Source organism: Hypanus sabinus, chromosome 1, assembly GCF_030144855.1.
Source record: "Hypanus sabinus isolate sHypSab1 chromosome 1, sHypSab1.hap1, whole genome shotgun sequence".
NCBI lineage: Eukaryota > Metazoa > Chordata > Chondrichthyes > Myliobatiformes > Dasyatidae > Hypanus > Hypanus sabinus.
The window spans coordinates 32,306,595-32,322,128 of NC_082706.1; the positions used below are offsets into that span (position 1 = coordinate 32,306,595).

Sequence of the window (15,534 nt, forward strand, 5' to 3'; positions counted from 1 at the left end):
ACCAACCTTCGGCTTTCCTCTGTGTGGAACACCAGCTGTTTTCCAGTGAAGGCTTTGGCCCCATTTACAAAGTGGTGCTCCATCTGTTTTAATTGAAGCATACAAGTTGAGGCACGGGGGACAGAAACGCCCAAAGAAGAAGTAAGATGGGAGTGTCTGTCAAACACAGCCTGCTGAGATATTACCTCATAGCTTCAGTGATTCCTGAGCTCTGAACAGAGTTCTCCCTGTGAGCCTGTGGCTTCTGATAGGTCCTCCAACCTTCTTCCACATCCCAAAAAACAACTGGTAGAGGTTGGATGTTCCAAAGTAGCCTCTTAGATGGAAGAATATGGGACAACTTGAAGAGCATTTGAGAAAGATTGCAGGGAAGTGATAGAATGAGATTGCACTGAAAACCAGCATCAATTAGATGGGCTGAATGGCTTTCTTCCATCCTGTCTAGAAATGTTAATTGCAACACAAGTCTATGCTCCCTCAGCAGCCTCTGTGCCAATTTCAAACAAGACCACCAAACAACAGTCTGTGCTTGAATTATTTTTCTCCCCCTTCCTCGACCTCAGCTATGATCGTGTATTAGGAGCCAAATTAGCTGCTCCTGCTCTTTGCTGTACTCCTGCAGCCACCCTCTGGCCACTAAAGATCAATTAACAACTGCCCGAATAGCTCTCACTTGCTCCTCTGCAAACTTGCTGAGAGTTTCACAGTCAATTCAAAAGTTCAAAGTTCATTTATTATCAAAGTATGTATACATTATACAACCTTGAGATTTAACTCCTTACAGGCAGCCACAAAACAAAGAAACCCAAAAGAACCCTTTTTAAAAAGACCGTCAAACACCTAATGCAAACGGAGATAAAAGAAAACCAAATTGTTCGAACAATAAAGGTAAGCAAACAGCATTCAGAACTGAAGTGAACCCAGGAATCTCTGCAGCCTCAATTCAGCACAGAGCTGAGTAAACGCCAGCCAGCGGAACCGCTCATCCCTCGCCTCCAGTCCCAACACCCTGACCTTTTCAAACTGGCATGGGGCTTAAGTTGTCCAAACATCCTTGCTCCTAAACCACTCTGAGGCCTGGCCCCCACTGACACAGTTCAGCCCAGCACTTAGGTCAATCAAACCCTGGGTCTTTCCTCAGCCCTGGGCTCTGCCTCATCTCCCCATTGTTTGCAGTGATCATTTACCAGAAAAAGTGTTATAATAACGTTCTTAGCTGCTTTCTTTGCCACCAATGAGTAGTCGCTGGGGTTCACCAGCGACATCTTAAACAGACCTACTGGTGTAATATTTCTACAATTGGGAAAACATTTATTATAGATACGGATGGATTTTGGGCACATTTATGACCTGTCCCCAATATTTGAATATTGAGAGTCTTCCTTAAGCTTAACGAGAGAGCCAAGGAGTGCAATATGGTGACATTTATGTACTTTGATAATAAACTTACTTTGAACTTTGAAATAATGATGGAAGGGGAGCTAACAACAGCACACCTGATTTAGATGGGCTGTCTGCCTTACTTTTCTTGCCATTACTTAAGGTTCTTAAAGTGATTCTGGAGAAGCAAACAGAAATGAAACTGATGGCTTTATAGATGTAGGTGGAGGAGCAAGTAGTGTTGAAGGTCTACTGAAGGTCTTCAATGGGCTAAGAAGTGGCAGATGGAATATAGTGTAAGGAAGTGTAGTGAAAGCTCATTCACTTTGGTACAAGGAATAAAGGTGTAGACCGTTTTAGAAATGGGGAGATGATTCACAAACCAGGGATGCAAAGGCACTTGGCAGAATTTGTCCAGAATTCCTACAATTTAACTTGTAGTTTGAGTCGGTGGCAAGGAAGGCAGATGCAATGTTAACATTCATTTTGAAGGGACTGGAATATAAGTGCGGGGACATGAAGCTTCAGAAGCCATTGTTTGCATGTATTTCGAGTATTGTGAGCACTCCCGGGCCTCTTAGCTAAGAAAGGATGTGCTGGCATTGGAGAGGGTGCAGAGGATTTTGATGAGAATGTCCTGGGAGTGATGGGGTTAACATATGAGGAGCATTTAATGCTCTAGGCTTTTTCTAGCTGGGGTTTAGAAGAATGAGGGGCATCTCATTGAAACCTATCAAATATTGAAAGGCCTAAAAGGATAAAGTGGATGTAGAGAGGATGCTTCCTTTAGTGGGAGAGTCTAGGGCCAGAAGGCACAGCCTCAGAATAGAGGGACATCCCTTTCGATCAGAGATGTGGAGGAATTTCTTTAGCCAGAAAGTGGTGAATCTGTGTAATTCATTTCCATAGAGAGCTATGGAGACCAAATCATTGAGTATATTTAATGTGAAGGTTGATAAGTTCTTGATTAGTAAGGGCATCAAATGTAGGTGAGTTGAGAGGGAAAACAAATAGGCTATGAACGAATAGTGGAGCAGACTCTATGGGCTGAATGGCCTAATTCTGCTCCCAAGTCTTATGGCTCTGAGGAGACAACTACGTCCTATCCCAAGCAAGAATGCCTGATCTAGGAATTGCAATGGCTTCCCCACACACCCAATCCTCCAATACAAGGATTGTTTCAACTCTCTGGGCAAATTGATTCACACCTGTGCCTAGGTACAAGAACCAGGATCACAGCCCATGTGACCATAAGATACGGGAACATATTAAGGCCATTTGGCCCATCAAATCAATGCCAGTGTTCAATCACGATTGACATCATCTTTTGTCCCCATTCTCCTGCATCGTCCCAGCAAGCACTTACCCCCACCCTTCATAAATCAAGAACCTATCAACTTCTGCCTTCAATACATGCAATGACTTGACTTCTACAGCCTCCTTCTGCAACAAATTCCACAGATTTACCACACTGATTGAAGACATTCCTCACGTTAAAGGGAGGTCAGTTTTATTCTGTGGGCGTACCCTTGGACCCTAGTCTCTCCTAATACTAGACTCCACATCCACTCTGTCCGGGCCTTTCAGTATCCTGTAGGTTTCAGTAAGATCCCCCACTCATCCTTCTGAAGCCCAGATCGATCAAGTAATTCTCATATGATAAGCCTCTCAATCTTGGGATCCATCTTGTTAACATCCTCCGCCACTCATCTCCTGAGATGTGGGGCCTGGAATTGCTCACAGTATTCCAAATGTGGTCGGCCGATGTCCCATAAATCCTCAGCTGTACGTCCCATCTTATACCCTCTTGTGTGGTGTGTGGTATCTGCATTGCTGATTCCTCAAAAGACGTTCAGTGGCAACAGGGATTTTAAAATGACACTAGCTTTAATACATTCCTTTCAACAATGCATCATGGACACTCATTGACTCTATAAAGGTAATGCTAGGCAATTTCTTCCCCTGAATTTTCAGGTGGTTAAAAAAAAAAGTGAACATGGTTGTGCAAAAACTCAAGCCACCGTAGGAATGCAAAGTCCCAACAGAAGCTCTTCAGCTTCTCTTTAGCAGTTCTCTTTCAACGCAATGTCACAGCCCTACCAGTGAGCGCCGGAGCGCTGGAGATGAGGACGCCAAGCTAAGCAATGTGATTTGGCCAGAGTTTCTAATCCTAGGAAAACCAAGCATCAGGAAGGACATCCGTTAGACGTCTGATGTTCGGATCCCGTCGTCGTCGATGTCGTAGACGAAGTGGTGCTCCTTCTGGGGAGCTGGCTGGGACCTGTGCCTGCGCCGCTTGTCCTGGCCGTTCACCCCCGCCGGCTGCGGGCTGGGCTCCGCGGAGGGCTCCTGCGCTTCGCCGTGGTGCGGGCTCTCCTCCGGCGCCGGCGAGGCGGGCAGTCTGGCAGCGGTGGGCACCGGGGTCCACGGCTGCCACGACGACACCATGGAGGTGGACTTGATGAGAGGCCGCTTCTCCTCGCCGTGGGTGGCCGCCGAGAGCTGGGTGCCGGACGGGTCGGCCAGAAGCGCGGAGTTGGTCCTGGTGAAGGTGGCTTGAGCCTGCAAACGAGAAGTGAGAAGGGTAAAGGTGAGAGGTTTTATTTCCACAGCCCTATCAAACACCTCCCCCCACTGGGGCTTCTGTGCACGTTGGACTGTAGCCGACACTGTAACCTCTCAATCATCCTCTCTGTTTCCCAAGAAGGCGTTAAACATTTGAGCACGTTTTGAAATGATTCTAGTTGCATTCAAATTTCTCCAACTTTACCCCCCCTCCCCAACTGCATCACCTTCTCCAGCACAGAGACCCTCTGAGATCTGCATGTGCCCACACACACACGAGATTCCGCAGATTCTGGTGGTCTTGAGCAAAACACACACACAAAATGTCGGTTAGGTAGCAACTATGCTGAGGAATAAACAGTCGACATTGCAGGCCGAGATCCTAATGAAGGACCTCTGTCATAAACGTAGACCGTTCATTGCCCTCCATAGATACTGCCTGACTCATTGAGATTTCTCTGCTCCCAGTCTGTTTCATGATATACTCAAAGTTGCAGTGTAAGTTGAAAGGGTGGTTAAGGTGTGTTACCCTTTCTTAGTCAAGGCTTTGAGTTCCAGTGCCATGAAGTAATGTCACGGCTCTAAAAGACTCTGGTTAGACAACACTTTCAGTGTTGTGTTCAGTTCCGATTGCTTCATTATAGGAAGCGGATGTGGAGCTTTAGCGAGGGTGCAGAGGAGATTTACCAGGATAATGCCCGGATTGGAGACGTCTAATGAGGAACTGCTAAGACAACTGGAGCTTTTTACTTTGCAGTGAAGGACAATGAGAGGTAACTTGACTTGTAAAAGACGATTAAAGGCACAGACAGAATGGGCAGTCAGCATCTTTTTCCCGGGGCAGAAATGCGGTGGCATAATTTTAAGGTGAAAATTTAAAAGGAGGAACGTATAGACAGAATGTCACAGGTCGTTGTTTTTTTAATAAATACACATGGAATGCACTACCAGAGGAGGCAAATAAATTAGAAGAATTTAAGAGACTCTTAGAAAGACACATGCATGAAAGAAAAATGAGGGCTCTGTGGGAGAGAAGCGTTATTTTGATCTTGGTACAACTGTGTGGGTCGTAGGGCCTTTACTGAGTTGAACTGTTCTATGAAGCACATTTGGACTTCACTACACTGAAGGCTCTATGCAAATAGAAGTTTGTGGAGCGATATGTATCCAGACCCAGGCTGACCACGCAGAGAATTGTCAGCACTCTCACCACCTATTGGTAACGTCCTGTTGGAAGGCACACACAGGGTCTGAAGAAATGAGCGTGTACAGAATCTCTCAGCGTGGGGACCAGTGCCTGGTACGGCCTGTCTCCATGGGTCCTGACAGCTCTTAGCCAAGAACACAACGTCTCCGCAGCAGCAGATGTGAATTAATTCAGTTCCAGTGAAAACCGAAGCCCTGACTCACCTCCTTGACAACTCAGACAGTGGGTTTGTGACTAATTAACATTTACAGACACTCCCTTTCTCAGCTGACGCGTGGAGTAATCAGACTGTCCATCAAACAATATGGCACTGTTTTCTGTGCCAACAATAGATGGTATACATGGAGGCTGGGATCTGGGGTAAAACCTGAGTCAAAAGTTTCTTGCCCCTACTTCTATTTGTCCCATTCATTCTAGTCCTGTCAAAGGAATGGCCCCTGCCTGTTGTCAGTTCTGAAAGAGGATCAACCCCTTTGAGTAACCAGCTTCTCCAGTGCAACACGGTCAACTGTCCGGCCACTGCCAAAGTGCTCAGGTGTATCAGACTGTCCAGCACCGGCCATTTGTGGTGGGAGGAACAGGAGTCTGAGAACTGACCCTGATTCACACTCTGCCTTGCCAGGAGTGCCAGGGACTGTGGGAATAGCAACGAGCTCAGGGCCCGCATCAACAACCATCAGTGAGACTTGGTTACAGGAGGGGCAGCTCAATGGTCCAAGGTTCTGTAGACATGACAGAGTGGCAGGGATTAGAGGAGGAGGGGTGCAGTCCTCAGTTAGGACAGGCTGGAGAACTCATCTAGTGAGGTGTTACGGCTGGAACTGAGGGATAAGAAAGGTATGACCGTGTTAATGGGGCTGTATTACAGACCACCCAACACTCCTAGGAACTTAGAGGAACAAATCTGTAGAAAGATCACAGACGGTTGCAAGAATCAAGGCTGTGATAGCATGCGATTTTAACTTCCCACATATTGACTGGGACTCCCATGCTGTCACAGGAATAGATGGGATAGAGTTTGTCAGATGTGTTCAGGAAAGTTTCCTGATGTCCTAACGAGAGAGTGTGCGATACTTGATCTGCTATTAGGGAATGAGACAGTACAGGTGGCAGAAGTTTGTGTAGGGGAACTCTCTGCAATTAGTGATCACTATGTCATTAGTTTAAAAGTAAGTACATAAAAAGATAGGTCTGGTCTGCAGGTTGAAATTCCAAATTGGAGAAAGGCCAATTTTAATGGGATCAGAAATGATCTGACAAGTGTGGATTGGGACAGGTTGTTCTCTGGCAAAGGTGTACTTGGTAAATGGAGGGTGTTCAAAAGTGAAATTTTGAGAGTACAAAGCTTGTACTGTATAAAAGGTAAAGGTAACAAATGTAGGGAGCCTTGGCTTTCCAATAGATTGTGGCCCTGGTTAAGAGAAGAAAGGAAGTGGATAGCAGGTACAGGCAGGGAGGAACAGATGAGGTGCTTATGGTGTATAAGAACACCCAAGAAAGAAACCAGGGAGGCTAAAAGGAGGCAAGAAGTTGCTCTAGCAGACAAGGTGAAGGAGACACCTCAGGGATTCTACAGAGGAAAAGAATTGCAAGGGACAAAATAAGTTCTCTGGAAGATCAAAATGGCAATTCAAGACAGACGGGGGAGATTTTAAGTAATTTTTTTTGCATCTGTATTTATTCAGGAGACAGACACAGGGTCTATAGTAATGAGGCAAAGTGGCATCATGGACCCTGTGCAAATTACAGAGGAGGGGATGTCTGCTATCCTTTAGGCAAGTCAGATGGATAAATCCCCAGGTGTTCCCTTGGACCCTAAGGGAGGCAAGTGCAGAAATTGCTGGGGCCCTGGCAGAGATTCTTAAATTATCATTAGCGACAAAAGTGGTACCAGAGGATGGAAGGATAGCCAATGTTGGTCCACTGTTTAAAAAAAGGCTCCAAACATAAACCAGGAAATCATAGGCCAGTGAGTCTGTCATCAGTTGTAAAGTTATTGGAAGGTCTTCTAAAGGACCAGATACAGAGACATGGACTGATTAATGATGGTTAGTGCAGCTTCATGCATGGATGGACATGTCTAACCAGTTGTTCAAGGATGTTACCAGGAAAGTGGATGAAGGCAAGGTAGTGGGTGTTGTCTACATGGACTTTAGCAAGACATTAGACAAGGTCCCACATGGGAGGTTGGTCAAGAAGATTCAGTCGCTCAGCATTCAAGATAAAGTATCAAATTGGATTAGACCTCGGCTTTGTGGGAGAAGCCAGCGTGGTACTAGGTGTTTACCCTCTGACTGGAGGCCTGTGACTAGTGGAGTGCCACAGGGATCGGTGTTGGGTCCTTTGTTGTTTGTCATCTATATCAATGATCTGGATGATACCATGATGAACTGTATCAGCACATTTGCAGATGACACCAAGACTGGGGGTGTAGTGGACAGTGAAGAAAGCTTTTGGCAGAGTGGCCTTCATAGATCAATGTACTGAGTATGTTATGTTGAAGTTGTACAAGACGTTGGTGAGGCCTAATTTGTAGCATTGTGTGCAGTTTTGGCTACCCATCTGCAGGAAAGATGTAAACAAGCTTGAAAGAGGACAGAGAATATTAAGAAGGACGTTGCTGGTTCTGGAGGAAAGATTTCAAGGGCGAAGAGACAATTTCGAACGAGGTTGGAGGTGACATCGGACACACAGCAACTCTGGCTGGGCTTGCAGGATATTATTTACTACAAAGTGAAACCCAAAAGCATGAATGGCAACGATGCTTCACTACCAGATGAACTCAATGCCTTCTATGCCCACTTTGAAAGGGAGAACACAACTACAGCTGTAATAGGTGACCCTGTGATCTCCGTCTCAGAGGCCGATGTTATGCTGTCTTTAAAGAGAGTGAACCCTCGCAAGGCGAGAGGCCCCAATGGAGTACCTGGTAAGGCTCTAAAAACTTGTGCCAACCAACTAGCGGGAACATTCAAGGACATTTTCAACCTCTTACTGTTACGGGCAGAAGTTCCCACTTGCTTCAAAAATTATACCAGTACCTATAAAGAATAATGTGAGCTGCCTTAATGACTATCACCCGGTAGCACTCACATCGACAGTGATGAAATGCTTTGAGAGGTTGGTCATGACTAGACTGAACTCCTGCCTCAGCAAGGACCTGGACCCACTGCAATTTGCCTATCGTCACAATAGGTCAATGCCAGACCAGATGCAATTTCAATGGCTCTTCACATGGCTTTAGACCACCTGGACAACACAAACACCTACGTCAGGATACTGTTCATCGACTGTAGCTCAGCATTTAATACCATCATTCTCACAATCCTGACTGAGAAGTTGCAGAATCTGGGCCTCTGTACCTCCCACTGCAAATGGATCCTCAATTTTCTAACTGGTGTTACGTACCCCGTAACTGGGTCACTTACCAGCAAAGATAGAGAGGTCCATTGAAGTCTGATGGTACTATTTTTAACAGTATTTATTGATAAAAATACACAAAAATAATATCAATGCAAACATGCATATAATATGTGTCATCAATACGAAATCTAAAAGCGCGGGTATAATAATAATCAATAAGAAATAGCTCTATCGTTGTCTAGGGGATAATATATTGTCCGATGGAAATATAAAAGTCACTCAAACTCATTCAAGCTGCAGCTTTTTTGGTTGGAGAGAAAGACGGAGGTTTAACTTGCCCATTCCTTTTATGATGTCAATCCTTCGAGAGTCGTTGGGGGCTGATTTCCTCTTTGTGGTTAGCTAAAGCCGTGCTTCCGTGGTAAAGGCCCACCAATTCCGAGGCAAATGGAAAAAGGACGCATGTGGGCTTTTCCACCGGCTTTCGCTATTACGCTGTTACAGGAGTTCTAGCGTTTCTTCTGGTGCGTCTGAAGGGGCTGTTCCCCAGACCATCTTTTATCCTGACTCACAGGGTCTCAAATGTCAATCAGGTTGGGATGATGCAATCCCTCCACCAACACCGCCCTTGGTTCATCGCCTGCATCGTACAGTATTCAATACACAATTCCGTCTCCAAGAGACAATAGCCGTTATCAATGGTTCCGCCTTTCGGAGGCCAGGACACATTCCAAATTCTTTGTGGATTCTTCCTGTCTTTCTCTCATTTCCTGGGTCTTCTGAACTGACTTAATAGTGATCTTGCGATTCTCAGAAAGGAGGGGGCCATGGATATAACATTGAAAGACCACAATCTGTGTGGATTGGTGATAACATATCCTCCTCACTGACTATAAACACTGGCACACCTCAAGGGTGCGTGCTTAGCCCACTGCTCTACTCTCTCTATACCCATGACTGTGTGGCTAGGCATAGCTCAAATATGATCTATAAATTTGCTGACGATACAGCCATTGTTGGTAGAATCTCAGGTGGTGACGAGAGGGCTTACAGGAGTGAGGTATGCCAACTAGTGGAGTGGTGCTGCAGCAACAACCTGGCACTCAATGTCAGTAAGACAAGACAGCTGATTGTGGACTTCAGGAAGGGTAAGATGAAGGAACACATACCAATCCTCAAAGAGAGATCAGAAGTGGAGAGAGTGAGCAGTTTCAAGTTCCTGGGTCAAGATCTCTGAGGATCTAACCTGGTCCCAACATATCAGTGCAGTTACAAAGATGGCAAGGCAGCATCTATACTTCATTAGAAGTTTGAAGAGATTTGGTATGTCAACAAACACACTCAAAAACTTCTATAGTTGTACCGTAGAGAGCATTTTGACAGGCTGCATCACTGTCTGGTATGGAGGGGCGGCTACTGCAAAGGACCAAAAGAAGCTGCAGAGGGTTGTAAATCTAGTCAGCTCCATCTTGGGTACTGGCCTACAAAGTACCCAGGACATCTTCAAGGAGCGGTGTCTCAGAAAGGCAGCGTCCGTTAAGGACCCCCAGCACCCAGGGCGTGCCCTTTTCTCACTGTTACCACCAGGTAGGAGGTACAGAAACCTGAAGACACATACTCAGCAATTCAGGAACAGCTTTTCCCCTCTGTCATCCGATTCCTAAATGGACATTGAACCCTTGGACACTACTTCACTATATTAAACATACAATATTTCTGTTTTTAAATCTATTCAATATACATATACTGTAAATGATTTACTTTTTTATTTTTTTTCTATATTATGTACTGCATTGAACTGCTGCTAAGTTAACAAATTTCACGCCACATGCCGGTGATAAGAAACTTGATTCTGATTCTGACTGAATAGGTTAGGACTGTATTCTTTAGAACATAGAAGATTGAGGAGATTTGATAGAGGTATCCAGTATTATGAGAGGTATGGATAGGGTAAATGCAAGCAGACTTTTTCCACTGAGGTTGGGTGGGACTACAACCAGAGGTCATGGGTTAAGGGAGAAAGGTGAGAAGTTTACAGTGAGCATGAGGGGAAACTTCTTCGCTCAGAGGGTCGTGAGAGAGTGTGGAAAGAGTGGTGCATTTGAGCTCGATTTCTATGCTTAAGAGAAGTTTGGATAGGCACATGGATGGTAGAGGTATGGAGACCTATGGTCCCGGTGCAGGTCAATGGGAGTTGGCAGTTTAAATGGTTTCGGCATGGACTAGATGGGCCGAAGGGCCTGTTTCTGTACTGTACTTCTCTATGACTTTGGTTTATGCACAAAGGTTCTTCAAAATAACAATTTTAAAATGTTGTTTAGACAGAAAGGAGGTGAAAACAGCAATAATATGAAGGTCTGAAATGAACAAGGTATAACCCTGCACACCCACCCACTCACAATTGTTTCCTTGCAACCTGCATTTACAATCCACCTCTCGTTGCCTCTCCCATGGCTGCAATATCCCTGGCCTCCTTACAGCGACTGGTCTGAGCGCTGCTCACGCACCAGTACTGCTGTTGGTGCTCAGCAACAGCACAACCACCACGGGCAGTTTTGCAATACCCCTCATGTGGCTCCTACGTGAACCTGCGTTTTTCATGTTTAAGTTCAGGAGTACGTACCGTGGCGTTGCTCGAACCTTTATGCAGCTTAATTGCCTCGTTGATGGCCTTTATCCAGCTTTCCATCTCTGCAGGACTGTCCGCCTGTTTAAAATGGACACAGGACAATGATCAGGCATTTTGTTTTTTGCTTTCTCCTGCACACGTAAGACAGCGAGGCTCACACAACTGCTCAGCTGCTGAACAAACCAGCATCCTTTGCGGAGTCGGAGTTTGGCTGGTCAGCACTGATCATACGGTTTCAGAGAGTCCCAAAGGCGGTCCGCTGACCACCAACCTGTCAGGTTGTGCGTTCTGCCATCAGAAACGGGGGCAGGGTACACTTGGTAGGGTAGCTCCCCCACTCTGTCACTATGCTCACAGACCGATCGACCCAGCCTATCGGCGTGACCAACCCAGAGCTCAGTGCAGTGCAGGCAGGTGGCCGCACTCCCAGACAGGCTTGGACAGTCAGCAAGGAGCCCGGCCCACCAGCCAGCAGAGCCGTCACCGGTACTGAGTGACTACACCAACACTGTTTCCTGTTGTGCCAGAACTCAGAACCAAGGGCCACTGCTTAATAATAATGGGTGGCCCAGTAAGGATGTCAAAGATTACGGGAGAAGGCAGGAGAATGAGGTCAAGAGGGATAATAATCTGGCCATGATAAAACAGTGGAGCAGATTTGATAGGCTGAATGGCATAATTTGCTCCTATACCTTATGGTCTTATTTCAGACTGAGTGCAGATGATCTTCCCCCTTCCCCCACAGATACTTTGGAGCCAAGGAAGCAAAGTCTTTGCAGAAATGGATGAACTGCTAAAGTGGACAAGGTCATGTTGGTTTGTGGGGGGGGGGAAGAGGAGGGGTTGTATTCAGAGGGAACAGAGGACAGTGCAGAACAATAGGGGCTCCAAAGCCTACAATGTTGCAATGATCTATAGAGGCATTGTGTGTGTGTGTGTGTGTGTGTGTGTGTGTGTGTGTGTGTGTGTGTGTGTGTGTGTGTGTGTGTGTGTGTGTGTGTGCGCGTGCGTGCGTGTGTTTTCCCATTTTCTTCCACCCACTTGAGTCCCTTAAACATCTCTCATGTATCTGCCTCGACCATCACCCCTGCAGTGGTTTCCAGGCTCCCATCACCCTGTGCACAATAATGTACCTCATACATTAATCAGATGCGGCACTGGGGAAAAGGTGAGGGCTACACACTCTATGCTTTTAATCATCACCTTATATGCCTCTATCAAGTTGCCCCCCTTCTCCTTTGCTCCGGAGAGGAGAGCTCCATAAACACTCCTCGGGCTTCCAGACCAGGTAGAGGAATCGATTTTAACTGGCGTCTTGTTGACAGACTCTGCTGTCTTCATCAGGGAAGACGGCAGAGTTTGTCATCGGAACGTCGGCTCAAGTCGATACCTGTGCTGGGCTGGAAGTGTTTATTCATTGTATATGCTGGGCGAGCACTTGACCCTTTTTCAGGGAAGTTCTAGTTTGAGTGGAGCTTATACTCAGGAATGTACAGTAAAAGGAACTGGCCTTTCAGCCTGACTTTTCCGTGCCCACCAGGTAGCCTACCTCAGTCAGCATTACTTGCCTGCATTTGGCCCACGTCCCTCTAAACATTTCATATCCAATCAAAACCTACAAAAACGCTGGAGGAACTCAGCAGGTCGGGCAGCATCCGTTGAAAGGAGCAGTCAACGTTTCGGGCCGAGACCCTTTGTCAGAACTAAAGAATGAGAGGGCTGTCTTCAGTCCTGACGAAGGGCCTCGGCCCGAAATGTCGACTGCTCCTTTCAGCGGATGCTGCCCGACCTGCTGAGTTCATCCAGCGTTTTTGTACGCCTTGATTTGACCACATCTGCAGTGTTCTTTGTGTTTTCACATCCAATTACCCGTCCAAATGTCTTTTAACCATTATAATTGGACCAATCTCTACCACTTCCTCCGGCAGCTCACTCAACACACCAACACATCATCATGTGAAAACGGGTTGAATGCAGAATTAGGGGTTGTGACAGCGGCTGTCAGTAGTGAAGACCCCCAACCTGGTCAGTAGCATCATTTCCAATGCCCCTCCAGCCTCACAGGGCTGTTACACGCTCACTCGTGGGCCCAGCGGAAGCCCTTTTGTTTCTTGTTACCGCTAAGGCTATTTCCCAAGAGTGGAGAGAAAGGGAATCACAAACTAGAGGGCATAGGTTTAAGCTGAGAAGATTTAATGTTTAAGGGAAAGATTTAAAAGCGATCTGAGGGGTAGTATAGGTAAACACAAGAAAATCTGCAGATGCTGGAAATTCAAGCAACACACACAAAATGCTGGTGAAACGCAGCAGGCCAGGCAGCATCTATAGGGAGAAGTACAGTCGATGCTTCGGGCCGAGACCCTTCGTCAGGACTATTTCCTTAATAAGCTGCCAGAGGAAGTGTTTGAGGCAGGAGTACCAACAATACTTAGGAGATGTGGACAGCTCTGAGAGTAGGAAAGGGTCAGGGGGATGTGGGCCAAATGGGACTGGCTTAGACTGTCACACACTTATTTCTTCAGAGACACAGTGAAAACAGGCCCTTCCAGCCGCACCCCACCTATTTAACCCTCGCCTCATCACAGGGCAATTTACAATGACAGAGTTACAGAAAAGCACAGCACAACAGGTCCTTCGGCCCATCTAATCCAAGCTGAGACGTGGGAGGAAACTGAAGCACCACGTGCTCACGTACAGGCGGCGCCGGAATTGAACTCTGAACTCTTGGGAAGCCCTGAGCTGCAATAGCATCATGCTACCTCAGTCAGGTTGACCCGAAAGCCCCATTTCCGTGCTGTAGTAGTGTACAACTCTACACGTTCTGCATCGCTGCAAGACCTGGACAACATCTACCTTCACTCTGAAGCTTTGTACTCTCAACGGGAGCAGGCCGTTAAAAGGGTTGGACACGGATTAGATGGGCCAAAGGGCCTGTCGCTGAGCTGCTCCTTTCCATGCTCTATGACATTCAAGCATAGCCTGGTAAGTGGCAAGTAACAATGGTGCCAGGGTGGGTGAGAAGTATGGATGGAGTCCATGGAGAAGGGGCTGGTTTCTGTGAAGTGCTGGGCTGTGTCCACAACTCCCTGTCTGCGGTTTCTTGTCGTCAAGCACAGCGCAGTTGCCATACAAAGCCATTACACGTACGCTTTGTGTTGTAACAACGGAAATGCTCAAGGCTCGATGGGGCCATGCCGACGGTCTTTAGCCTCCCGAGGAGGCAGAGGCATCAGCGAGCTTTCCTGTCCACGACCAGGAGTGTCCCTGGTCACCCCTACAGACGTGGACCTCCCAACCTCAACTCCTGATGTAGGAACAGCATGAGCAACGTCCCTCTTTCTGAAGTCAACAGCTAGCACTTTGTCCCGTTGACGTTGAGGGAAACTGTCAGAATAAAACCTCACCCTGGAGGAGGCATTCCGAGTTAACTGTGTTGGGGGGGGACTAGCTACAGGGCAGATGACACGTGGAAGACCTGTTTTAAATACCGTTGCCACCACACACTCCGTTCCACTTGTTCATACTGTCCGTACATTGGCCACAAGCCCAGGTTAATGCCGCAAGGTGCTGGTTCATTAAACGTATTTTGAGTGGTTTGTTTTAGTCCTGAGGGACAGGCTCCTTGCTACAGATAAAGCCGTGCGCAGCTGCCGACAGAGGCTCAGGGAAACTGACCCTTCCTCAAAGTCGAGTTTCTTGTCTGCGCAGGTGAAAAGCGGATCCTACGGCTGGATCACTGGTACATAGCATCACACGGACAGCAGCTGCTCGACAGTCTCCGTGTAGGGGCAGGCTCTCCATATTGATCGAAGGACAGGACCTGGGCTTGAAAATGAGGCACGGGATTTCAGTAAACCTCAACAGATCACCGATTCAGCTGCAGCTGCCCACAGTGCCCAGCCTGTGGGAGAGACGTGAAGGCAATTTCATACTTCCTTGTGACAGCCGAGGAGGCCATTTCAGCCCATCAAGTCAATACTGGCTTACAGTGCAACCCCAGTTCCCTGCTAATGCTTCCTGGAACCAAACTCTACACACACCTGACCAATTAATTCCCCGATCAACTTAGTCTGCTTGTGAGAGACTAAGTCTCCTCAACTACTAATGTGACAGGTTCACCAGGAATCAATCTGGGGCACGGTAGTATGGTGGTTAGCCCGAGTTCAATTCCCACCTCTGCCTGTCATGAGCTTGTCTGTTCTCCCCATGACCAGCTGGTTTTCTCCAGATAATCCACTCTCTTCCCAAAGGCCAAAAGTGTACCGCTCGGTAGATTAGAAATTGTCCCGTAAGCTTAGGAGGAAAGAAGGCGCCTTATGGCAACTCCTTTGCTTGCTTCTTCGGAAACAGCTCTATTTCCATCTTTAATATCTCTATTGTTCCCTTTCAG

At 46.9% G+C, this 15,534-nt stretch overlaps 1 protein-coding gene across 4 annotated transcripts in view; it reads right to left on the reverse strand.

The window, feature by feature from the left end:
- Positions 1-711: 711 nt before the first annotated feature.
- The window catches only part of LOC132392353 (pleckstrin homology domain-containing family A member 2-like), a 117,729-nt gene continuing 102,906 nt past the window's right edge, over positions 712-15,534 (reverse strand). For all 4 annotated transcript variants that reach the window (XM_059966193.1, XM_059966175.1, XM_059966189.1 and 1 more), the window contains 2 exons: positions 11,139-11,222; positions 712-3,942 (listed from right to left, as the gene is read on the reverse strand). In XM_059966193.1, coding sequence (XP_059822176.1) covers positions 3,583-3,942; positions 11,139-11,222 — 444 coding nt within the window. In that variant the 3' untranslated portion in view covers positions 712-3,582. The remainder of the gene's footprint in view (positions 3,943-11,138; positions 11,223-15,534) is intronic.